We start from the raw sequence: 26,807 nt of genomic DNA, 5'->3' as shown, positions 1-26,807 counted from the left end.
ACAGATTTGTGTGGGTTATGATCTATTTATTGTGATGCTTGGGTTGTTCATAGGTTAGCTAGTAGGAGCCCCTTTAAGCTGGCACACTGTGTCCTTTTGACATATCCCCATTATTCTTTGAACACTTCCTGTTTTTCTGGCATTACAAGTATATTTTCTATTGCTGCCATAACAAATTAACACAAAATTAGCAACTTAAAAGCACTCAAATTTATTAGCACACAGAAGTCTGGTTGGGTTAACTGGTTTCTCTGCTTAAAGTCTCACAAGGCTAAAACCAAGGTGTTGGCTCCCTGGGCTCTTAGGAGACTCTGGGATTAATTCACTTCCAAGCTCTTTTAGGTTGTTGGCAGAACTCAGGTTGTTCCTTGCAGTTGCAGGACTGAGGTCATCGTTTCCTTTCTGGCTGACAGCTGAGGGCCTCCCTTAGCTCCTTGAGGCTTCTATCCCATCCTTTCACATGTCCCTACGCCATAGAGGTAGCAAAGGTGAGTTGAATCCTTTGAACACTTAAGAGTCTCTCTGACTTCCCCTTCTGTTGGATCTCCCTTGTTTTCTCATCTGTTACATCTCTCACTGACCTCTTGCCCTTCGTCTTCTGTTTTTATGGGTTCATGTGATTACACTGGGCCTACCTACATAATCCAAGATATTCCACCTATTTTAAGGTCAGCTAATCAGTACCTTAATTCAGTCTGCCAAGTTTTTCACAGTAGTACCTTGATTAGTGTTTGAATAATCAGGGGAAGGGAACCTTGGGTTTGGAGGGTGGACATCACTAGAATTCTGTCTACCACAGCAGGATATGCTAGATTCCTCTTTTTTATATAGACTGTTGTTTCTTTCTTACACTTTTGATTCCTCTGCTTAGGTTCTTAATCATTTAAAACATTTATCCCATAATCTTTATTTGCTCTATTTTCTAAGGTTCTGGGAAATAATGTTTGTGTCTGCTAATTTGTGATGAAGGGGATCGTTTTCTTCTGTGTTTTCCAATTTTGGATTGTGAACTCATTTTATAGCCTGGGTTAAGGATATATCCCTTCTTGGGATTTATCAGACCAGGCACATATGTAAATTCAAACTCAAAACCTATTTGAAGGCAAGGCTGTGGCTTATAAATTCTCTCTTTTTTTTTTTTTTAAAGATTTTATTTATTTCACAGAGAGATAGCGACAGCAGGAACACAAGCAGGGGGAGTGGGAGAAGGAGAAGCAGGCTTCCTGCCGAGCAGGGAGCCGATGTGGGGCTCGATCCCAAGACCCTGAGATCATGACCTGAGCGGAAGGCAGATGCTTAACGACTGAGCCACCCAGGCGCCCAAAGATGTATTTTTTTTTTTTTTTTAGAGGGGCGGAGGGGCAGAGGGAGAAGGAGAGAGAATCTTCAAGCAGACTCCCCGCTGAGTTCAGATCCTGAGGCGGGGCTTGATCCCAGGACCATGAGATCATGACCTGAGCTGAAATCGAGAGTCAGCCACTTAACCTACTGTGTGGCTTATAAATTCTAAGGGCAGGCTTTTCATCCCCTATCCAGAGCTCAAATCTAATTGGACAGACTTCCTTGTCCTTTCCCTATGTTGTGTTTTTTATGTTCTGTGTTTTGTAGGGTTTTGGTGGGGGGTGCAGGGCCAAGGGCTGGTCTGTCTTTTCCCAAAAATGTAGCTCTTGGAAAGTCTATATAAACAAGGTCTTACCAGTTTTAATTTTTCATCTATTGGAGGCTCAAGGTGTCCTCTCTTTTCCTTGTGGACATTAGAGCCAAAGCTCCTAGGTTACTGACACAGGTTGGTTCCTCTAGGGCAACCCGTTTTTTGTTTTTGTTTTTGTTTTTTTAAAAGATTTTATTTATTTATTTGACAGAGACACAGCGAGAGAGGGAACACAAGTAGGGGAAGTGGGAAAGGGAGAAGCAGGCTTCCTGCCCAGCAGAGAGCCCGATGTGGGGGCTCGATCTAGGACCCTGGGATCATGACCTGAGCCGAAGGCAGATGCTTAACGACTGAGCCACCCAGGTGCCCCTAGGGCAACCTGTTAAAGCCTTTTCCTGTATATTCCGAAGGATTTCCCTTACTGTTCTCTTATGGGCTCGACTATTCATTTTTAGGTCATTTTAATTAGGGAGGTTTTTAGGTTGCCTGGTTGGCCTCATTGCCAGAAAAAGAAATTCTCCCATTGATTTATTTTTCAAACCACTTTATACTGGCTCTGCAACCACTGCTGTACTCAGGTCAGAAATAGTTTTCACACTGCCAGATCTAGTGGATATTTTTCAGTCGTTATCCTAGATGATGTCTTAGCATATTTGTTTTTGTTGAGGGCTTCCAGCTACTGGAAACTCCTTTCCTTTCCCTGTCCCTTCCTTTCAAGTCCCGTCCTGTCTTGTCCTTTCCTGTCCTCCTTCTTACCTCTTCTCTTCTAACATTATACTTGGTTGTCCTGTTGTTTTGACCATTTCTTACTAATTTTCTTTTGGTTTCTCCTTTATCCTAATTTAGTGTTGAAATTGCTTGGGGCTCAGTCCCGAGCCTCTCCTTTTCTCACTCCAAAATTCTCACCAAATTTAAATACTTAAAATCTTGTGTCCAAACTATTGCAGTCGCTACTTAAATAATCTCCCTGATTCCACTCTACCATTGTCTTTCAGGGCATTGTTTACATTGTATCCAAAATGATCTTTTAAAAATACAGTTCTGATCATGCCACTGTCTTGGTTAAAACACTTTAATGGCATTCCATTAGGATGAAATTCAGAAGTCCTTTATCTTTATTACCTACCAGGTTCTCCATGAGCTGGCTCTTGGGCTGACTTCTGGCTTCATCTTAAGCATTTTATTTCTTTGCTTATTATACTACACTGGCTATTATCAGTTAGGGTTCATTGTACGTAAGCCACAGAAGTAGATTCTGTCAAATTTAAGCAAAAAAGGAATTTATTGGATATGTTCAGTTATTTTAGAGAATTAAAGGAAAAATCCCATCCCAGACCTCTGAGAGGAGAGAAATAGGGTAGATTCAAGGGCTAGGTAAACAAGAATTAATAGAATCCTAATATTACTACCATTAGACTAACAGGTTCTGACCATTTTCTGCCCTTGTGTGTATGCCTTCAAGATTTAAATTCCCAGGAGAGACCATTTCAGCTTGGGTCACATGTTTATCCCTGGGCTGAGAGTGTATGTAATGGAGGAGAGGGGTATTTCCCTGATAGAAAATGGGATGCTATTTGGACACAAAATGGGAAAGAATTCTGGGCCGTTTTACAGAAATGGGTCTCTCTTCCTTTTAGTTCATGTGTTACTTCTTCACAGAGGCCTATTCTGCTAATCTTAATTAAGCTACTCCTTATATTCAGCACATTCTGCTTTTTCATCATAGCATAGTATTTGCTGATTATTTAATGTCTGGATCCTTCACTTTAAGAACCACTTTAAGAACCATAAATGCAAGGATGATACCTATTTTCTTTTTTGTAGTATCTTCATCTAATATTTTGTCTGGGTATATTAGGCATAAATATTTGTAGAATATTGTAAACCAGAGTCAACTATGCAATATTCAATTGATTATGTCAAAATAACATTAAAAAACATTTTTGAAGATTTTATAATGAAATAGGAAAACATGTTAAATATAAAAGGATTAAAAATTTTTAATATACAGGCAGCTGTATAAAGCTAAACAAAACCATAAACTATATGCCAAGAAGTTTGAGGATACATAAAAATGTCAACAGTGTTTGTGGGTGATTTTTTCCCCTTCTTTTCCATCTATTTAAGATTTTTAATAATTAGCATGTATTATTTTTATAGGTAGAGTCAAAAGAAATAATACAGAATTGTTCATATCTATGTAAAAGTAGAGCAGCCTAAGAAATGGTTTTAATGCTTGCCTAAAGAGATTTAGAAACACCTGTATTCCATCAAGATGGCCAAGAGTCTTAGGAGAGAAAGCTCTAACTTTTTCTAAATTTTATTTACCCTCTCAGAATAATGAATGTGTTAATCATATAGAGATATATTGGACAATCTAGAAAGGGAAGGCCAAAATAATCCTGTTATTTATTAGTCACCAAAGGAGAAGGAAATTAAGGCAATATTAACAATGGAATCTTTCTGTTGTTGTATATATTATTCTATTTACTTCTTTTAACATTAATAGATATTTCTCCTTTATATTTTATAATATAGTTACTATTTATCAAATGCTTAATATGTGGTAGACAGTATGTTTCCAAATCCAGTGGGCTTTTTCATTCTGTGTCTTAACTAGGCTTTCAGCATCATTTGATGCAGTTGATATGCCCTGTCTTTCTTTAGATTCTTTTCTCTGCTTCATTGACACTGCACTGGTTTTCTTCTTACCTCACTGATCTCAATTTTCTTTGCAGGTTCTTCTTCCACACTAACCATCCTTGAAATGTTGGGGGTCTTCAGGACTTAGTCCTAGACCAACGTTTTTCTCTTTTACAAGCAAAAATGTACTCTTTCTATTCCAGTTTTCACCACCTCAGTAAATGGCACTTCTAATCACCACCCAATTCATTCATAATATTTTCTTTATCTACCAAATGTAGCTTATCATCAGGTTGGGTTCATCTGACTTCTAGATGCACTTCAGATCTGTCTTTCTCCAAGCTTGTCCATAACACTACAGCCTTAGTCTTGAGGGACATAATCTTTCACCTAGATTGTGGAATGGCCTTCTAAATGACCTTCGTGTTTCCATTCTTCCTCTTTTTAATTCATTTACGACATAGCAGTTAGAGGGATGACCTTCTAAAAAACTGTCATGCTGTATTTGCCTTTGGTGTCTTCCCATTTATCTTAGTATAAATTTTAAACACCTCTCCATGGCTTGCAGGGTCCTGTGAGATCTGTTCCTTCCCTTCTCCAGTGGGTTCTACCACTCTCTCCACTATGCTTTACCCATATTACCTATTTTTCTTTACAAATAGTAAAATAGCTTGTTTTTTGAACAAGCTTTTCTACTTTACTCTTTTCACTTAACATCTTCCTGTCTAAACTTTAGGTCTTGGCTTAAGTATCAATTTTTTTTTTTTCCCCAAACAGATATTTTCTGCTTCCTGATTTGTCACTTATAGTACTCTTTGTCTTTGATCATAGCATTTGTCACAATTTATAGTTATGTTTGTTTTAAATGTTTGCCTCCCTAATTAACTTGTAAATTCTTGGAGAGCAGAGATGTTGTCTGTCTTGTTCCCCACTTTTATTCCTTGCTCCTAGCATATTGCCTATCTTCTAGTAAACACACAGTAAATATTGGATGGATGGATGAATCCATACATCATTGCTACCCTCTGTATCATTCTATATCTTTGTTTCTACCCTCTGTCCTGAACAGATGAATTTCAGGTATTTTCTTAGAGTTTATGCATTGCAGGATTCAGTTCTATTTAATTCAATGAATGGCACCTTGATTTGGATTAAGGTAACATATAACTTGTGGAAGATGGAAATAGAGTGAGTTAAATAGAAAGCAGGTACAGAACAATCTAAGGAGGATTATTTACCTTTTAAATAAAGATCTAGAGATCTTACTAAACTATTTTTTCATGCTGCACCAATCATACCCTGAAGTATGAGGGAATTTAGGAGAGTCAATGATTGTCATCTTCAAAAAAGATTTAGATATTTATACTGCCCTGCCTTGATAGGAAAAGAAACTTTTATTTGTTCTATTTATAGTAATAACCTGAGTTCTAGACACAGTTTCAGAGTATGATCACCACATTGCACATTTAGCTGTGTAGTTTCCTGTTTACGCTCAAATGCAATATAAAAACAGATTTCAGTTTAGACATCGGGGGTCCTCATTCACCACAGTTTTTGCTTTTCAGTGTTACACGTATATATATTATTACATGTGGCAATGGTATTTTCGGTTTTGAAAGAGTATTAGTGACATTAGAGGACCTGATAATCATAATACTGTACATTCCTGACTTAAAGATAAAATTTTAATTAGAGCAATAACTCTGAAGTAGCAATGGCTGCCATTATGGAAATTTACTGTGTATTAGGCACTGGTAGAGCCTTTACATGGATGTTCTCAAATAAAAGCCTTTAAGGTAGCTATTACTTGCTTTTATAGAGAAGAACAATATGGAGGCTCAGAAAGCTTAAGTAATTTGATTAACATCACATAGTTGGGAGAGCCAGGATTTTTGTCTCAGTCAAAAACTTGTGCTGGTTCCATCCAACCCCAAGCATGCTGTTTCCAGGTAACTTTTAGTTTTAAGAGTTGGAGATTCCATGTATGCTCTCCACCATCAAAAAATTAGATTATTAGATTATTCTACCTTTTAAGGTACTTTGCTGCAAAAGCTGGGTTCAAGGGTTGCTCTCTGGAATTCCTCCACCCCAGTCTCTTCCTCTGAACTTCAGTTGTCCTTCATTTCACATGTCCTTACCAGTATTTCCCTCCTGTATCATAGTAGCTTATGAATACTTATTAGCTCTGCTGTGAGACTTTGAAGGCAGAATTCCCTTCTTCGTTATCTTCAGTGCCTTTTTTTTTTTATAAGAACCTCAATAAATATTTCTTGAATGAAATATGAGGTAATGAACTTTTTAAAAAATTTATTTTTCTCAGGTATATGTCCATTATTTGGAATATAAGGCTTATAAATACTTGCTTCATTTACATGCTGTCTCTTCTGTCCTTCTCAGCCAAACTTCTTAAATGAGTTCATCTTGCCAAGATTCATTGTCTCATTTAGTGACTTCCCTTTTGTGGCCTGACCTTAAATGACCAGTGGAATTATTTGACCTGTTCTTTTGAAATTCTCTAAGTGTTAGTTTCTGAGATTCTCTTAAGTTTTCTTACTTTGTTCTTTGTGGTCTTTGTCTTTTAAGTGGTAACATTCTGTAGGATTCTGTCTTTGATCCTCTTGATCATGCTGAAAACTTTCCCTAGGTGATCTTATTTTACCATTTCTTGGCTTTGACTAGCTTCTGCATCAGGAGTTGTAAATCACATATTTACAGGGGCCAGATAGGTAACATAAATGAGAGAAGAGGTGAAGAATAAGGAAAGACAGGACTCTGGGGGATTAAAGAATCTGTGTCGTGGCCAAAGCTCCAGCATATTGTTGCTATTTCAGAATATAGTATCCAGTATTGACAGAGCTTCTGTTTTTCAGGACAAATTAGAATTCACTTTTTTTTTTTTTTAGATTTTATTTGTTTATTTGAGAGAGACAGCTAGTGGCAGAGATAGTGAGAAAGAGCACACATAGGGAGGAGAGGGAGAAGCAGGCTCCCGCTGAGCAGGAAGCCCAACGTGGGGCTCAATCCCAGGACCCTGGATCATGACCTGAGCCGAAGGCAGACGCTTAACGACTGAGCCACCCAGGCGCCCTGGTCTCTCTCTCTCTCTGCTCCCCCAGCTCTTGCACACGTGAGCTCTCTCTCTCAAAGAAATAAATCTTTAAAAAATATTTCTAAATTAACTTTTTTAAAAATGTGAAGTTTCAGTGTTTCGAAATATGAACTAATTTAAGATTTTAAACACAGGGCAGGCCAACAGAAAGCCTTTTTGAGTTTTCATGTTTATGTACACTAACTTTACTATTCTTCTGACTCCTGGATTTGTAGCTCCACACCTGAGTTTTCTGCTGAGCTTCAGGCTGATCCTGTTCTGTTCTAGACTATAGAGGAGTTCTGTGTTCCACAGGCATCTCAGAGGCCATGATGATTAACCTGAACTTCAGACTTGTGTTAGGAAGTGGTTTCAGTAGCTGTGATTATGAATCCTGATTCCACCATCTACTAGGTCACTAAGCAAATTAGTTCTTTAAACTTCTGTTTGCTCTTGTGTGAAATGGGAGTAATGTTTACCTCATTGGCCTATTACGCTAGCACATGTATTTACAGGGGCCAGTATAGTAACTATACTACATATAGTAACCAAATACTAGATGCTCCCAGGTGCTACTCCTGCTTCGGTGGGTGGTATCACCACCCCCACTTACTGGTACTTAAGAGTCATCCTTGACTCTTCTTTCTTATTTATTCTTCAGGTTCTATTAGTTACCAGTCCTATGAACTTTGCTTTTAGAATATCCCTTGACTACTATTACTTTAGTTTAATCTCTATTTTTGCTCATCAGTAATATTGTAGCAACCCTTCAACAGCTTTCTCAGTCTCTAATAAAGCCCCTCCCCAATTTAGTCTCAGCCTTGTCTTGCTTAAACATCAGTCTGATCACACCAAGCTTCTGTTTATAATCCTTCAATGTTTTCCTGTTGTCTCTAAATTTTTAATGTTTTGGCTTTCAATGTTCTTGATCTGATTCCTGCTTATTTTTTAGCCTCATTTCTTGTGTAAGCTACAGATGGTACTTACGTGTTGTTATATTTCTTCCTCAAACCCCCCTTCACCTCAGTTCTACAGCTCCTTTAGAAATTAGCTTTAAAGGCATCCATCTCTTCCAGTAAGTTTTTCTGACCCTCATCCTCTCACCCCAGGTCTGGGTTAGGTACCCCTTTTTATGTGCTCGGAGCCCCTAAGGATGTCTCTATCATAGCACTCTTCACAGTCTTTTGTAATAGTCTCTTTTTTCCACTAAGCTTCTTGAAGGCAGAGACCACATATCTTGAATGGCTTTGTATCTCCAAGGCTTAGAATAATGTCTGGCAAACAGTGAGCTCTCAGATGTTTGTGAAATGGATGCATTTGTTGAATGAATAAATTATCTTTTTTTCTGGAGAAATTGTAGATATAAAAAGGATCTTAGGACCCTCAATTATAGTTATAAGGCCTTTAAAAATGTCCCAATTCCTTTATTTCCTTGTTTGAAGATTATGGGTGATTTTATTTATTATGAATCAATAACATTTATGTTGTTTAGAACAAAGTAAATTGTACTATTAATGTAAATAATTGTTGCCTTCAAGGGTTATGGTTTCTCAAAATTTTTTGATATTTTTTTTATTGAAACCCACTTAGGTTCATTTTTTTCTTGCTTTCCTCTTGTTACAGTGTCGAGTTCTTAGGATCTTATTGCCTCCCACCCTCTGAGGAGCCTTGGTTTATATCAAGATTTCTCAGCCTCCACACTATTGACACTGTGAGCCAGATAATTCTTAGTTGTGAGGAGCTGTCATGTGCGCTTTAAGATGTTTAACATCATCCCAGGTTTCTACTACTGTATGTCAGTAGAGCCCCCTAGTTTTGATGACTAAAAATGTCTTCAGACAATTGTCACATGTCTCTGTGGAGCAGGATCATCCCTGATTGAGAATCCTGCTGGTCTATAGATCTTCCCATCTCTCACTTTTATCCTCAAAGAGCTTCTCCTCTGTGGAGCATATGAGTGTGATCTCCCATCTTTACCAAAAACAACCAACCAACCCACATACTTTTTTTTTTTTTTGGTTACTCCTCTTTCCTCTTAACTTTTATTCATCATCTCTGTCCTTCCTCTTCCCATCCACTTTTCAGTGTGAATTATTTCACTCTTTTCTCCCTTTCTTTCTGGCTTGTAACTCCATGGTGCCTCTGAAAATACTTTCAAGCCTTCCATTCTCTTTTCCTGAGTTCCTGGTAGTGAATGTTACCACCACCTAGTGGTCCACGTTGTCATCATCTCTTAATCCTCTGTCCTCCTCCATCCCTACCCTACTCACCCCATTCAGTCATAAAGTCTATTCATTTTACCTTTGGAATATCTCTAGAATCCACTTACTAGTCTTTGAATCTCAAGTGTAGTGTATTGTAACTTGGGTGACCTTTCTGAAACCGTCTCTTCCCATTTCAGACCTTCTTAATCATCAGTTCTGGGGCTGTAGTATCTGCATTTTGAAAAGCTTACCAGGTGATTTTTACACAACTCTAATTGCTTCATTCTCCCATTTAAGAAATATTTCTTTGCCTTTAGGAATTCCTAAAACTCTTACTGTTATTTTTACAAGGCACTTCTTGATGTGATCCTAGTCTATTGGCAAAGCCATTTTTGTTACAAAAAATGACTTAGGTTCTTTTAAACAAGTGTTTTGTGATGAGTCAGTGTTTAGTCATTTAGTTATTGATACATTATTTATGACCGCCAATAAAATTTATCATTGAGGGGAGAGATCAGGAGGAAATGTGGGTCTTCTAACTTAATGATTAATATTTATGTGTCTATGACAAATTTGGCGGCTAAATTATAAAATATTTAAATAATTTTGTTTTCTTGCAGGTATTTATAACAGCAATGATGTAGCAGTATCATTTCCAAATGTAGTATCTGGCTCAGGATCTAGTACTCCTGTCTCCAGTTCTCATTTACCTCAGCAGTCTTCTGGGCATTTGCAACAAGTGGGAGCTCTCTCCCCATCAGCGGCATCATCTGCAGCCCCTGCTGTTGCTACAACTCAGGTAAATTATTACAATGCTATAAAGTAACCTATAGGTGGATTTGTCATTTTGAAAGTGAGTTTGATTGGAGAAGAAATCAAATAGGGCTTCCTATGGGAATTTATAAAATATCTCCATTTGTTGTGACATATTAGTGGAAATAATAGACATTTTTACATGATATTCATGAGAGAGGATAAAGGAATACATTGTCATTAACTGATCTTTTTCAGTTTCTGAGTTTCTAATTTTGTCCTAATGTTGTAAACTAGTAATTTGGTGCGAACTTTTATTCTTTTTAAAAAGTAAGACTTAGTGGGGTGACTGGTTGGCTCAGTCGGTAGAGCATGTGACTCTTGATCTCAGGGTTGTGGGTTTGAGCCTCAAGTTGGGTATAGAAATCACTTAAAAATAAAATCTTTAAAAGTAAAAAAAAATAAGAAGTAGACTTTCTAAGTAGACATACTTAGAAAGTATGATCCAATTTTGGACTTTTGTGGTTTAAAACATTCCTTTTATAATTTTAAAAATCACAGAAATAATATATTATTATCTCCTGTCTAAATTTTCAAAAACTGATACAAGAGAATGATGGGATAAAGAGTGATTGACAAGTACTGTATTGTTTTCCTCCTAGTGGGAGAGAAAAAATGTACATAAATATTGTAAATAAGTGACTGTGTTGGTGATTGTGCATTTATCCCTTCCCTTTACTTTAGATCTATAAAGTTACTAGTCTTCAGGAATCCTTTCAAAGCAAGAGTCATATCAGAAAAATTGTAATCTTGCATTATACAAATAGGACAGTAAGTAGGCAGAGCTGCAAACACACACACATACATACACACACTTTGCCAAAGGTAATAATTTAAAATTCCTTAAGTATATATTTTTTATTTGTTTAGAATTCTTTATAATTTTACTTCAGTTTTATCCAAAGCTCTATTAATAAGCCTCTTAATGTTTGGAGAAATTTAAGATTTCATTCATTTATTTATTTGAGAGAGAGAGAGAGCATGCAAGCAGGGGGGAGGGAGAGAGACAGGCAAACTCCACACTGAGCACAGAGCCTGTCGCGGGGCTCGATCTCACTACCCATGAGATCATGACCTGCGCCAAAATCCAGAGTCAGACGCTTAGCCACTCAGGTGCCCCAAGAGAAGTTTATAACAAAGACAAATGTCTAATTACAAACAATTAGTTAAGTAAGTTGTTTGTAAGTTGCTGTAAATTTATGCTTTATGCTATATGTTCATAATTTTTGTTGTACAGGCCTTTAGAATATACACACACTTTTTAGTATTTTTTGTAAGCTGTACATCAGAGTGCAGCATTAGTTATTTTTAAAGTATGTAATGGTGCAGGGCAAGCAGTCACCATTATAATTAGGTCAGGTATTGGAATAAACAGACAGTTCGGCATGGAAAACCAATGGCATGATTAGTGGTATCACGTTTGAAAATGAAAGTTAACTATGTGGTGAACCTCTCAGCCTGAATAAGGGGAGTTTGACTAATTTAGGAGAGTTTTTTGTAGCTCATTTCACTAGCCTTGGTGAGGTAGCCAGCATACCAGGCGTGTGGGGTTAGAGAGGGTGAAAGGATAAATGAGAGAATGGTTCTTGTAAATAGTTTCATCTCTTTTAATTAAATGTAGCCATATGCTGTTGATAGCTTTCTATCCTTGGACAAAGTCTCACATGAACATTTTCAGTGTGCATTTTTCTTTTCTTTCTTTATAAAAGTCTGTTTTAATTACTCTCTGGTTAATTCCAGGCTGAATTAAGCAAAAATCTCATTTCTTCTCATTCATGATGTTTGTGGTTTTGGGGGTTGGCATTAGGGAGGTAGATGGGGGAAGTGGTGGTAAAGAGAAATTTATAGCTAGAGGGAAAATTCCACTTAACATATGACTCAACTGAAGAACAAAGAAATCATAGTTGCAAGTAATCCAGGATTCAGTCCAATTAAAATCCTTACTGTTTATCCTCTTTCCATGTTTCAGTAAGATGGGTCTCTTATAAATATGATCATCTAGTTAGACTCAAATGCTGCATGCTGAGACAACTGCATCTATGTTTCTGTCTAGCAGTAAATGCTTTCTGCCTTCAAGCTGAAGCTTATTTAGCCTGGCTTATCTGGTGCTGCTGTAGCAACCATCAGTCTCCAGGCAACTGAGGCACATTGACCTCTCAGTTGAACTGAGTGCAGAACTACTTCAATTTAGCTGCCTGAGACAATAGTATTGGTATTGAATGTGCAAAATGTGAATTTTCTAGGCAATGTGCGAGGGAAATGATACAAAAATATTTAGAATAAATTGAATGTTTAGATAGGATTCTTAAAATTGCGATGTACTTGGTAATTGAATCTTCTCTTCAAAATGACAAGTTTATTTCTGTTTAACTTTCATATAGGCTCTGTTTATTTTCAAATTGCACAAGTCATTGTGCTTAGATAATCAAATGGTAGTCTCTTATTTAGGGTTTCTTTATAGGTAGTTGATTAGCAGTGCTATAAGTGGGTTAATTAAAATTATCAATATTTAAAATTTAATTATAGACATCTTGTTACAGTTATTAAGAAAACCATCACACCAGCAAGCAAATATTTAAAAAATATAACTCAGAGAATGGAAATGTTAAATTTGAATAATGTTATGTCTCCCTCACTGTCCCCCAAAAAACTTACTGAAAGTAGTAGTTTTTTGTGACTGGCTTGGTGCCAGCAGGATGAAAATCCAGAGGTCATTCTTGATCTTTCTGGCCTTGGTTTTTTAAGTAAGATAGACGGGCCTCTTGTTGGACTTATTTGCTGTCTTAAGAATTGTTCCCTGGAAAGTGGTCAGGGAGGTAAGATCAGGAAGAGCTTAATAGAAATTAAAAACTGAGAACAGAATTGTGCTTTTAATGGGGGGAGAAAAGGAGACACTTGTAAAATTGTAGGGAAAAAATTGATGCTTAGCAGCTCTAATTAGAAAAAACCTTGAAAAAATGTTTGATAACTTAGTTTTAGTTCTTCAGTATTAAACCCTTTTATTTGATATATTTTTTTAGAATAATTATTCTTTCACAGATAACAGCAATATAGTTAATAGTTTCTTAACATTATTAGAAGACAGAACTACTGTCCATGTGATTTTTTTTTTTTTTTTTTAATGATGTGCTCTGCCCTTGTGTCATGAGTAGAGGTATAAATTAGTTTCTGTAGGTGTATCATTAATTTTTCATTTTGCCTTTCCAATTCCACTCTGTCTCCTAGTTCTGCATTCATTCTGTTTGTCTTTTGGGAAAATTCAGGTGCTTTTGTTTGAAGGATGATTCCCTTAATAGAAGAATTTAAAACTGAAAGTAATGAAAAATGGTTGTATTACATTATTTTCTGCATTCTGGGTTTTGCTTTTGGGCACCGTCTTCATGTAGATAATCTGGTTCCTTGTTTACTCTGTTACTATTATAAAAAATAAATTTAAAAGTAATTTATTATTTTTTTAAAAAAAGATTTTATTTATTTATTTATTTGATAGAGCGAGAGAGCACAAGCAGGGGGAACAATAGAGGGAGAGGGAGAAGCAGGCTCCCCGCCAAGCAGGGAGCCCGATGCAGGGCTCCATCCCAGGACCCTGGGATCATGACCTGAGCCGAAGGCAGACGTTTAACCATCTGAGCCACCCAGCGCCCCTAAAAGTAATTTAAATGAAGGAACTTTCGGGCGCCTGGGTGGCTCAGTCGGTTGAGCGACTGCCTTCGGCTCAGGTCATGATCCTGGAGTCCCGAGATCGAGTCCCGCGTCAGGCTCCCTGCTCAGCGGGGGGTCTGCTTCTCCCTCTGCCCTCTTCCCTCTCGTGCTCTCTGTCTCTCATTCTCTCTCAAATAAATAAATAAAATCTTTAAAAAAAAAATAAATAAATGAAGGAACTTTCAAGGTTTATTTATGTGATAATTAGTAATTGCAGGTGTTTAAGTATTTTTAATGTATAGTTAATTTGATGACTAATGTTTTGCACATTTCTGTGAGACTTTTACTTCAGTCAGTTTTGACTACTTTATTTTCCAATATGATAACTTTCGTGTGTGTGTGTGTGTGTGTAGGGAGACTTTTACTTCAGTCAGCTTTGACTACTTCATTTTCCAATATGATAACTTTCATGTGTGTGTGTGTGTGTGTGTGTGTGTAGGGCGTTGTCTTAGATGTAGTAGTCCTCAATTTCCTTTCAGATGATGTCTGTACTTCCTTCTATTTGAGAAAATGGTTCAGTTTCCCAGGCAGATAGACCTGACTTCAGAGGATCTCTGATTTGATTGGTCAGAATGAGAAGTTTCATCTTTTATGTTTTAAATAATTTCATAATGACTTGTAATTTTAAGGATGTTAACATTCTGAGCAAAATAAGTTTGTATGAGTGCTTTGTTTATAATGTCACTTACTATTGGGCGATCAAGAGGTTAAGTAACTACGCAACATCACATGTCTAGTAAGTAAGTGATGGAACTAAGTTTCGAAACAAGGCAGTCTGACTCTGGAGTCTGGTCTCTGGTTTACTAATCATTACCATAAAAATTAATTTCCCAGTGATGTGCCTGTGTGTCAAGAGGTATCTCTTTGAAAAACACTGTTAGGAATTTTACTGTGTCCATTTGTGTGACACAATGCCAAATAGCAGAAATTTGAGTCAGAAATCTTGTTTTCCAGGAGCATTGCTACTCACTAGTGTGACTGAGCAGATCTTTTCAATTTGTGGGTGTCAACTTATCGTGTGTGTAAAATCGAGTACTTTAAATACCTGTCCTACCTGCTATGAGGACCGGTATATTACGAAGTTCAAATGAGAATAAGTACTTTGTAGACCATAAAGTACTTTGGATTTAATGGTTATTATACTGATGTTAAAATTATTATAGGACTCTTAGTTTCAGCTGTTACAGAAACAGCCTGTTTACCAGTGAGATAAATTGTACAGAAGCACTTCCCTTACTAAAAATAGTATTAAAAATTTTTCTGTTAAAATATATAATTCCATGTTAACATAGATAGATGAAATTTAGCCATTTTAGGTTCATCTGTTGACTGAGGTCTTTACAGTTCTTAATTTATTTCAATAGCTGCTTTGGTCCTAGGGGACTTAATTTTTTCCACAAAAGATGGGTGATATATTGATTAGGTATTAACCAGTTAGGAAACCTGCTTAGGATTGGTTGGTTATTCTATACAGTTCTGTTGTCCAATCATGAGTGTTCAGTGATGGTTTAACAACAATTTAATCCCTCCCACTACTTTATAGAAACTCAATTGTGGTGCATTTCAGCATTAGCCTAAACAATGGTTTTGAATACGTTAAGCTCCTAACAATTAGGGAGCAGTTTGGGGCATTGAATAATGTGGAATGATGCAATTGAACCTGACAGCTTTAACAGTCAGCCTACTCATGGGACCTGAAAGTTGTTCACACTTGGTTTCATCTCTCATCACACGCTGAGTATTAAAGCCTTACTGGTGGGAGCTGACACAGAAATGGGGTCTGTTATCAGAATATGTTTCATAGTGCAAAGTTTGAATTGAGTTGAAGAATATATGAAACTTTCCATTGTTCTCTAATTTTTCCTGGAAACTTTTCTAGTCAAATTGTGTTTGCAAATTGAAAAAATATATAAATTATCATTAAAATATTTGAATCCCTACATTATATTTGCAGTATTGCTGTGTTATTATAGAATACATAGATTAAAATATCATTGCATAATGAGACATACTATCTAGTTTTTCTCAAGGAAATGGGTTTTAATCTTTGAAATATAGCTGTATTAATATGAAAATATAATCGATAAATGATATTCTCTAATGACGTTGATAGAAAATATGGAAGTCATAATAGTGTATGAAAGAATTTTTAAAATAAGCTAAAATTTGAATGCTTACCATGTGGCAAGATCTCTTTATAAGCCCTATATACTAGCTCAGTTAATTCTTGCAGTATTCTTATGAGGTAGATGCTATTATTAGTTCCATTTTTACCCATGGGAATTGAAGACAGAGAGGGGGTTAGCACCTTGCCCAAGGTGAGAGAGCTTGATTTATGGCAGATACAGTGATGATGAAAAGTTTTTTCTTCTAAGAATATATATGAAACTGAAAATTTTAAAAGTAATATTCAGTTTAGTGAGTCTGACAAGATTTTGGAAGAATGTATTTTTTTTTTTTTTAAAGATTTTATTTATTTGACAGAGAGAGACACAGCGAGAGAGGGCACACAAGCAGGGGGAGTGGGAGAGGGAGAAGCAGGCTTCCTGCCAAGCAGGGAGCCCGATGCGGGGCTCGATCCCAGGACCCTGGGATCATGACCTGAGCCGAAGGCAGACGCTTAATGACTGAGCCACCCAGGCGCCCCTGGAAGAATGTATTTTTAAATCATATGCAGGGTTGGAACGCTTGAAGAAGCAGCTGCACTGTGTTTTAGAGCTTGTTTGACTTCAGTGTTTATTGACAGGTTAATTGTGCATTTAAGAAATGTATGAAGGTTCATATCCACCTCTAGATGATATATTGCTGTGATACTTTACAAAGGTGAAATTTTTATAGGTTCTGTTCTCTCAGACTTAATTTTTGTTGTTTATTCTGTATTATTCTGCCTTTACCAACATTAGGGAGAAAAACAAACCCTAAATGAAAACATCCACTTTTAAGTCTGATATTCAAATAACTGAGTGGGCATTAGCCTGACTTTTTTCCTACACAACTAACTCTTTTAGAAGGGGCCAAGTACCTAGGAATTTGGTAGAGTTACTTTACAACTAGAGTTCTTTTAAAAACTTCTCTATGGTCATAAGCAGACATTTGGAATATAGGAGTGAACTGTTATCAACAGGGGAAATTTCAAGCTGAAATGTCATTTTAATCTTGTTAATATTTTTATATGGTCTGTGAATCTACTTAGGAAACACTAAATTTCCTTGATTTGCTTGAATTTGAATACTGCCATGGTAGAGACCTGCATATCTTTCTAGATGTTTTAGCATAATAACTTATTCTAAATTTGCTTAGGGTTGTTGGACTCAGGCACCTAAACACATTTTTTTTTTCAAAGTGGCTTAAATTTACCTCAATAATTGAATAATTATTCAATTTATTCTTACTCTACTTGCCTTTGGGTCCATCTTGTAAAATAATTAATACTTCTCTTAGGCGTTTACTAAAGTATTAGAATAAGTGTCATATAACATCTTGAGTGGAAGTGGTTCCTTTCAATTATTAATCTAGAGAAGGGAAAAAAAAAGTCTAAGATATATATTAGAAGTTTATTATGGCAATATGAACTTACAATATTTATTAAATATTTTTATCTTGATCTAACCTAACACCTGTTTTCACAGGTTGAGTAGATGATATGATTTCAATGGGACACCATGAAGTCAAGTAACCAGTTTGTTTTATAATCATTTTTTTTTAAAGATTTTATTTTTATTTGCGAGACAGAGTACAGCAGGGAGAGGCAGAGGGACAAGCAGACTCCCCGCTGAGGGAGGAGCCTGACTCGGGGCTCAATCCCAGGACCCTGAGATCATGACCTGAGCCAAAGTCAGAAGCTTGACCAACTGAGCTGCCCAGATGCCCCTATAATCATTTTTTCTTTTAACTTCTTATTTTAAATTAATTATAGATGTATATAGAAAAGTTGCAAAAGTAGTAGAGTTCACAGAAAGTTTTGAGTCTATAAAATGTCTGACATTACGTGTATGCTTTCTTCAGTGAGTCACCCCCCCCAATGCCATTCTCATTTACCCTTCTTCATTGCTACTAAGTAGTTGTAAATCTTTTCACTAAACTGGTGGGGGGTTCTTGGCCCTGAGGTGGTAACGGAGTTATCATGGGTTCCCAACATTAACCATTCTAAACATCATTTCAGAAGTATTGGCTAAGCAGTGTCAGACATTTGTGGATTCTTTATTGACTCATATTACCACTTAAAGTGTATTAATGACTTGAGTTTTAATGTAGAGTGGTTTAGATGTTTTAATACACCACAAAATGCTACCTGATAAAATTAATAACTTTTCATCTCTTTCCAAAGTTTCTGGTTTCAATAAATGCAATAATTTTTTAAAAACAAACTACCAGATAATTTTTACTCATTCAGGGAATTTGGGAAATTAGTCATTTAGGATAATGAAGAATATATTCCCATTTTAGGTTTTTATTACTAATTTTACTTTTGCCTGGCACCTTTGCAAAATAAATACTTTCCTTTTTTGGAATTATGCTAAAGATGATTTAGCTTCTTCTTGATGATAGTCATTATGCAAATCAGTTATTATGCAGTACTGCTTTGCATTTTGATCTTTTAGTATGGTGGGCTAATGTGTGATAGAATAACTAAGATAATTTGAAGACTACATCAAAAAAATGTGAAGCTAATAAGGATAAATATAAAGCCCTTGCAGAAAGAGCCCTTCCTGAAAAAGTGTTTTTCTGAGGAGTAGGATCTTTTGATTCTTATCAAGAGACTAAGACAGCTCATAAAACTGATAATTGGAACTAAAAAAGTGGTCCAACTGGTACAATATTAGTTATGTTTCAACCATTATAGATGACTGCATGAAAAAGGAGAGTCAGAAGGCTGAGATACAGATGCTAAGGCATTTAGATGTCCATGTTCTTTGAGCACCACCGCAGCAGCGCTCTGGAACATGCTCATATTTTTCTCTTTCTTCTTAATACTGTTAGCTGTTGATTTCTGCTGCCAACAAATGTCTCAAGAACTTTCTACTTCTAATCTTTTATATGATTAGCTGATCTTTTTAGAATTATATCTAGAGTAAGAGCAAATTGGTTCTGCAAAGGGTATTTTTAAGTGTATGGTATCTGAGATGTTTACACATGGGACTGGTAACATCTGGTCTTTCTGTTTGTCTGTTTGGTAATTTTTCTTACCTTAAGTTATTTTGCAAGTAGCCAAGATTTCCAGGTAGTTGACTTCTGGAGATGTAAAAAAATCTTAAGTATATTTCTATTTATGAATTGTGTATTTTAGTATGCTGTACTACTAAATACATGGTATCTAGTATGATCTTGAGGTTAAAATTATGCCTTACCTTTTACTGAGGGCTAATGGATTGTTAAACAAGACTTCATAGTACAAACTTATTTTTTTTTTTTTTAAAGATTTTATTTATTTGTTAGAGAATGAGAGAGAGAGAGCATGAGAAGGGGGAGGGTCAGAGGGAGAAGCAGACTCCCTGCTGAGCAGGGAGCCCGATGTGGGACTTGATCCTGGGACTCTACTGAGCTGAAGGCAGTTGCTTAACCAACTGAGCCACCCAGGCGCCCCAAATAGTACAAACTTACTTTCTGTACACATCTTTAAGAAGAGGAAAAATGAAACCAAAAATTGACCAGTTAAACTTAGACATGAAAGAATGAGCTAGAAAATATACCCTTTGAAACAACGGAAAAACAAGGACAGGATTCTACATCACAGAGTATTTCTGTGAATTGTAAAGTCCAATTTTCATGCCCAGTAAGTTGGCTAGAGGCCATATATAATGTCAGGGTCTGAGTCTTTCCAGAAACACAGTTTATTTTCTGTAATATTTTGCTCGTTATAACCACTGTGTTGTCTTGGGTCTCTTGTGTGCAGTTGTACATGTTGGTGTGTCCCCCATCTTTTTGTTTTTGCTGTTACTCAGTTTCTTTATATTAGAAGTGCTTCAATCCTTTGAAATTATTTTCCAGAATTCTGTTCTGATATAACTGTACAGTGATTTCATTTTTATAAAGCTTAAGTTGATTTCACTCATGAAAAAGAATATGAAGTCTACTTTAAAGATTTGTGGTTCTGTTAAATCTGAAAAGTATTTCAGGCTAGTAATAGCCTTCTTTGAATAACAGTATTTTGTGTACAAGAGATTTGCTCTCAAAATGCCACATTTTAAGGTTATAATATTCTTAGAAAGTGGGAGAAAGTATTCACATCAAAGAAGGCATTTTTATTACATTGGATTATGCAAGACTTTGGCCAGCCTCCTTAGCTTCATCTGTTTAAGGGTTCATTTTCGCTTGTTTGGCACAAGTCCCAGTAGAGGCCTTCAGAATTGTGGTTAGCAACATGAATGAATTACAAACTTTGGACCAGCTCTCCAGTTAGTGGAACTGGCTTCCTGCCAAAAAGACAGTGCCTTATATGGGGTCAGGGCAAAGCTGTGATTCGTTGAGCTCTGCATTGTATAGAAAACATACTTGTGATGCCTGTTTGCTTTCTTTTAAAATAAAAACAAAACAAAACAGAAAAAGCAGCAGGCTTCCAAGTCTATCAAAATAGGAAGTAACAGAATAGTGTGCAGGTTTTACTAATGACAGAGTTAAGCAATGGAAATATAGCTCTGTATAGTTAAAATAGTAAAAGTAGAAATTGGACCTTTTGACCTCCTTCGCCAGCCTGTGATGTAAGTAAGAGACTGAAGCATTTGTTAGACATCTGTTGTCTACCTGCCCTTATTTTGTAAATGGTTTAATAAGATTAAATAATTAGTCATATGTTCACATGGTTACCATGCCATTGGGTTTTTGTTAGTGACTAGATATTCTGAAATTAAAGCAAGAATAACCTTGTGCCAGTCTTTATTTTTTTTTTAATTTGGAATTATGTGACTTTTCAAAAACTGAAATGTTGGAATGGTAAAACAAGTAAGAATGAAATTTGCTCTTCAGAAAGTCAGGAATGTTTGCTTATATTTTTAGGTTGGAAAAAATAGTTGCTAGGTCTATTAGGAGGAAAAACATGAAGATATTTTCAAGTATAATTCATTTATCTTTGTAATTCTTTTCATTTAGGCAAATACCCTATCTGGATCTTCTCTTAGTCAGGCACCATCTCATATGTATGGCAGTAGATTAAATCCAAGTTCATCAATGGCAGCTCTTATAGTTCAGTCTGAAAACAATCAAACAGGTAAGTTTTCAAGAATTTTTTTTTTTTTAAGATTTTTTTATTTATTTATTTGAGAGAGAGAGAATGAGAGATAGAGAGCACGAGAGGGAAGAGGGTCAGAGGGAGAAGCAGACTCCCTGCTCAGCAGGGAGCCCGATGAGGGACTCGATCCTGGGACTCCAGGATCATGACCTGAGCCGAAGGCAGTCGCTTAACCAACTGAGCCACCCAGGCACCCAGTTTTCAAGAATTTTTAAATTCTCCCCCAATGTAATTCCCCCACCCCCACCATTGGCTCATTTTATTTGAAAAGTCTAAAGGTGTGGTTAATATAGGATTATGCTGCAACCCCCCCACCTTAACCAAAAGAGTCACAGTTGGAAGTAAATAGTGCGCTTTGCTGCAAAATAGTGATGTGCTTTTTTTACTGTCTGAAATGTAAATGTTTAAGCAGAGCCATCAGCAGGCAGGAATGCAACAATGTCTCCTGTGACTTTTGTGATTGATGTGTTCAGTTCTCAGTTCTGTGCAATGAAAGTAACATAACACTGGGCTTTTCTGTGAATAGCCTAAACCTTTATTTGCATAATTCATGAAATTGCATTACACAAACTTGGTTAAAAAAAATCCTGTTAGAGAATTTCTACAGTGTTTAGTAATCCTGTGAATTTTTACCAGTTGACATTTTGTAGCATTTGCCTCTTGTACTGTTTTAATGAGCCACTGGATTTGCTTTGTTTCATTCCATCCTTAAGGATTTGTTGACATGTCCAAGTAGTCATGCCTGTTTGGGGGGGAGGGAATGGGTTTAGCAGTTCACCAAGAATGGATCAGTCATGTCTTTACCCTTTAAGGGTCAGAGGTTACCTGACTCAGAATAAGGGGAGGACAATCTTGAAAGAGGCCAGATAGGGTGATTTTAGAAGGAACTGACTGTAGGAGAAATACAAGTTACTTTTCAAGCAGAGATACTTGGTGTTACTTAAGAATTATTTTGAAGAAATTAATTTTTTCCTTTCTAAGTACAGAATATTCCTACTTGTTTTCATCAACTTAAATTTTTAATGTTTAATTTTATTCTTGCTGTGAGGATCCATGTAATATATATAATTTTAGTTATGGTGTGTGGCCGTGTAATACATTATGCATTTTATGACTTGTCTTGGGATGCAAAGTGTTAAAAAATACAAAGCATAAGGATTTGCTGTGATAAGCATACAGATTAGCTGTCCACAGCTGTGATTCATTACTTTAACCGTAGAAATTAAAAGTGGCTGAGGGGAGGGTACTGCAAATGCAAACCACGCTTCTGTGCTGTAAAATTGAAAGGAATGAAAGAACGGAACATAATCCATGGCCTTCTACACCCACAAAAACGTGTAGGGACAACGCCTTACATGCCACAGTTCAGCAATTCTGAACTAGCAACATACTAGATCTTCTACTTTCGTAGTAACTGCAAAGATAGTGGTAAAGGTTTTATGTATGTTTTAGGAAAAATCAGGGCAAGAGCTTAAAACCTCTTATCTAGTGAGAGTCACTTTATCAGCTATGAAATATTTACACTGCAGATCAAGATCTTGGAGACAATAGCCGCAGCCTTGTTGGCAGAGGAAGCTCACCCCGAGGAAGTCTCTCACCACGGTAAGCATTATTTACTCTGCAGAGTGTCGGCAAAGGAAACATTTTGAGATTTGGAAACTTCTTTATCTCCTATTAGAGCGTACATTTGTGAGGCTGTAAAAGCATTCTGTAGATAAGAAGCATGTCTGGACTGTCCAGAAAAATGATTCTAAATTAATTTGAATATTAAACACATGGTTAGATTTCTAAGCTTTTAAGAAGACATCCCTTTTCTTAGATTTCCAGTCAGTTTCAACTCTCTTGTTTTTATCATTTGTATATTTAGCTGCTGGTACTATTAAGTACATTAATTTGGCTCATTCTTTTTGGTCATGAAATAGTCTTTAAACCTCTTAAAGCAACAAGACTCAAGGCTTTCAACTTTGGGTTCCAGTTTTAGCTCTGTTGTGGGCAATGCACTTAACCCTTTCATCTCTAGTTCCTAGTTCTTGGGGCTCATTTCTAAAATCCCTCTAGTCCTTGAGGCACCTGGTTGGCTCAGTCAGAAGAGCATTCAACTCTTGATCTTGGGGTCGTAAATTGGAGTGCCACATTAGGTGTAGAGATTAATAAGAAAAAAATAAACCTTTGGAAAAAAAAAATCCCTCTAGTTCCTAAAATTGAATCTAAGTATAACAAATTATTACATTGTTCTTTGAAATGGTCGTAGATACTATATGGTAGAATCTAGGTACCTTGCATAATGTATATAAGGTTATTCCTGTTAGCAGAGGTTGAATTTCTCTGAGCACAGTCTAAGTGCCCCACATCTTCTGTTCTCAGTGGGGGAGTATGGCAGAGGGGAATATTGTATCAATTTATAGAAAACGATGGAACTTTAGGCTGTGGCTCTCTTTTTATTAATTGTATTCTACTTTCAATTTCTATATCTTCTTTCAGTTTGTTTTCTCTCTGCTTTCTAATTTTGTAAACTCTGCCTCAAGCATGGTTAGACTGGGTGAGAATGGAGAACAGAAGTAGGTAAAAGCCCATTCTGGAGTCTTTTTTCAACTGTGGGAAATGAACATTTTTCAGCTATGGGAACTTAAAAATTCTATTAAAAATAAAGATTTTTATGCGAGGATACCATGAATATCTGTTGTTATATTGCTGATATATTGGTAATGTCTTAAGGAACATCAGTAATCTCTAATTTTGCTATTTTCTAGTGGTACATCCAGTAGTGTCTTTTCCTATAAAATTCCTGGGTGACCTAAAAGTAGTATTATTTTTCCTAATTGAACTCTGGAGGAAATGAAATATTCCTTCTTTTTCAACTAGGAATCCGAAGCACACACTGATAACATCAACTGACCTAATCTATAATTTTATGCTGTGATTATTTCTGTACTATTTTATTCCACTTTTTGAAGAAGAAAACTAATGGGCTTTTGCTCATATGTTTAGTGGAGGAAGCATTTCTGTGTTCCATTCTTAAACTTAAAATATCCTAGAAGCTACCCAGAAATTTTGCAAGATCCCTCAGTGCTATTTTGCTTAGCATAGTTCTTAGTTTTTCATTAGCTAAGTGGATAAAACATTTAAAACAAAAAATTTTACCAAATTATTTATAACATATATTTCCAACTTTATATTACCCTTTAAAAACAGCCTGAAATGTAATAACCTAAATTATCCTGGCATAATGTACTATTTGGAGAGGATGGTCAACTGTATGGAGCACGTGATGTTCACGTGTAGAATAAAAAAAAACTCATTTGTTTAACTTGTTGAAAGAGATTTGGTAAAGAAGCACACTGAGGCAGTGGCAGAACACTAGTGGATTGTTAGAAGACCCGAGCTGCGCCCAGCTCTGCCCTTTACCAGCAGCGTGTCTTTGCCCAGGTCACTAAAACTGCATGGTGTTTCCTCATATAGAAATCGAACCAATAAGCCAGGTTTCGACTTCTCAGTAGGTTGTTACAAAGATCATATGAGATAATTATGTGGAAACACTTTGGAAAGGCTAAAGCCCTTTACTAATGTATTATGTTAATATGGAGGCTGGAGAGCAGAAGTGACCACCTTTGCTAATTTAAAACAAAAAATGGATGAGAGAACATTACATGTTCATCTTAATATAAGTAATATTTGTTTTGGAAGACTTTTGATTAAGTTAGTACCACTTGAAGTACAGATCCAAGGCATTTTAGAAAAATTTGTATAAAGGGTTCAAATAAAAATTACTGTGGTCTTGCTAATGCTCCTTAATCCTGTAAATACTAGAAAATCCGTATTTTTTACTTTATAACAAAAGGCTCCTTCAAAATTATTAAAAATTTCTTTTTACTGGTATTTGAGATTCTGTTGGTTGTAAATTAAAATGTTTTCTACATTATTATAATTGTACAATGTTACTCTGATATTTTATATATTAAAGCAGAATGGTGAACTCTTCTCTTCTGGCTAATTATTTTAAAGTTTTCTAATACTATCTTTCCCCCTTTTGTCTAAAGCTGTATCAGTTCTTTTACAGCCTATTTCAGAGATTATTGGGGGGGGGGTGTTTATATTTTCTAGTGGTTTTTAATTATTGAGTATAGCCAGCTATTCCCCTGATTTTATAATTTGGGGAGGAAGAATGGTAATTACTCAGTTTTAGGGTGGATTATGGTTTTATCATTCTTCCAGCATAGGCAGCCTGGAGTTAGAAGACTTACAGGGAAAGGGTCAGCATAAGGTAAGAAATGTGAATGCATTCTCTTTCTGTTTAACCTGAAAATTAATATTTTCAACAGATCTCCTGTAAGCAGTTTACAAATTCGCTATGATCAGCCGGTCAACAGCAGTTTGGAAAATCTGCCTCCAGTAGCAGCCAGCATAGAACAGCTTTTGGAGAGACAGTGGAGTGAAGGACAGCAGTTTTTATTAGAACAGGGTACTCCTAGTGACAGTAAGTATTCTTTTCATGTCTTTAAAAGATGGACGGACAGACAGATGGATAGATGTGGCAGTCACACTTTATCAGTAGCAGTGAAATTATGAAATATGTTTTGTAAAATACGGCAAGAAAATGTAGTGTAATGGTTCAATAGAACAGATTCTACAGTTTTACCACTGGATTTGAATCTTATCTTTACCTGTTATTAATGATAGGATCTTGGGCAAGTTTCTTAATGTGTGCATTAGCTCCCATTTGTAGACTGGGAATAATAATGTACCTGTATCGTAGTGTTGTTTTGAGTATTAAATGGCATAAAAACTGTGAAGAACATTGCCTAGCTCATAGTAAGCACTGATGTGTTCAGTGGTTATTGTTACTGTTTTGAATTATTTTAATATTGGTACTTTGTTCTTACCAATTTTTAAATTTTACTAAAATACATGAGTTATATCTTAGCTTAATTGTTTGAAGAAAACTTGGCTTACCTCTGGAGAATTCATTTTAAAAAAATGCATTTAGTCAGGGGAGCCTGGGTGGCTCAGTCCATTGAGTGTCCAACTCTTGGTTTCAGCTCAGGTCATGATCTCAGGGTCGTGAGATCGAGCCGCACGTCAGGCTCCTCGCTCACTGGGGAGTCTGCTTGAGATTCTCTCCCTCTCCTTCTCCTTCTCTCCCCCTAGAAATAATTTTGAAAAAAGTAAAAATAAAAATGCTTATAGTCAAATACATTCAGCCGTCTTCTTAATTTTATAATTTGGATGAGAAAATAAGAATTACTAAATTTATATATATTTTGTATTATTTATTAAATTATGTAATATATGTATTTTATATACATATTTAGTATTTTTTCAATGTTAAGTATTAGGGAGGATCCTGGGTGAAAAATGCTAAAAAAGCAAAGTTACTATAAGTGGCAGTTAGCTGGGGAAGTGGCCTCATGTTAAGGATATACATTTTTAGGGAAAAAATAGATAGTTTTTATTGTTTTGGGATATAGGCTTTTACTGCTTTAT

At 36.1% G+C, this 26,807-nt stretch overlaps 1 protein-coding gene across 1 annotated transcript in view; it reads left to right on the top strand.

Moving 5' to 3' along the window:
* Positions 1–26,807, top strand: part of MLLT10 (MLLT10 histone lysine methyltransferase DOT1L cofactor) — a 223,585-nt gene that overhangs the window by 184,023 nt on the left and 12,755 nt on the right. Inside the window, exons 14-17 of the mRNA XM_044915534.1 lie at positions 10,207–10,385; positions 21,188–21,305; positions 22,856–22,928; positions 25,646–25,800. Of these exons, the coding sequence (XP_044771469.1) occupies positions 10,207–10,385; positions 21,188–21,305; positions 22,856–22,928; positions 25,646–25,800 (525 nt within the window). The remainder of the gene's footprint in view (positions 1–10,206; positions 10,386–21,187; positions 21,306–22,855; positions 22,929–25,645; positions 25,801–26,807) is intronic.

This window comes from Neomonachus schauinslandi, chromosome 5 (genome assembly GCF_002201575.2).
Source record: "Neomonachus schauinslandi chromosome 5, ASM220157v2, whole genome shotgun sequence".
NCBI lineage: Eukaryota > Metazoa > Chordata > Mammalia > Carnivora > Phocidae > Neomonachus > Neomonachus schauinslandi.
Note: the sequence above shows the minus strand (reverse complement) of the source record. Positions and strands in the feature narration are given on the sequence as shown.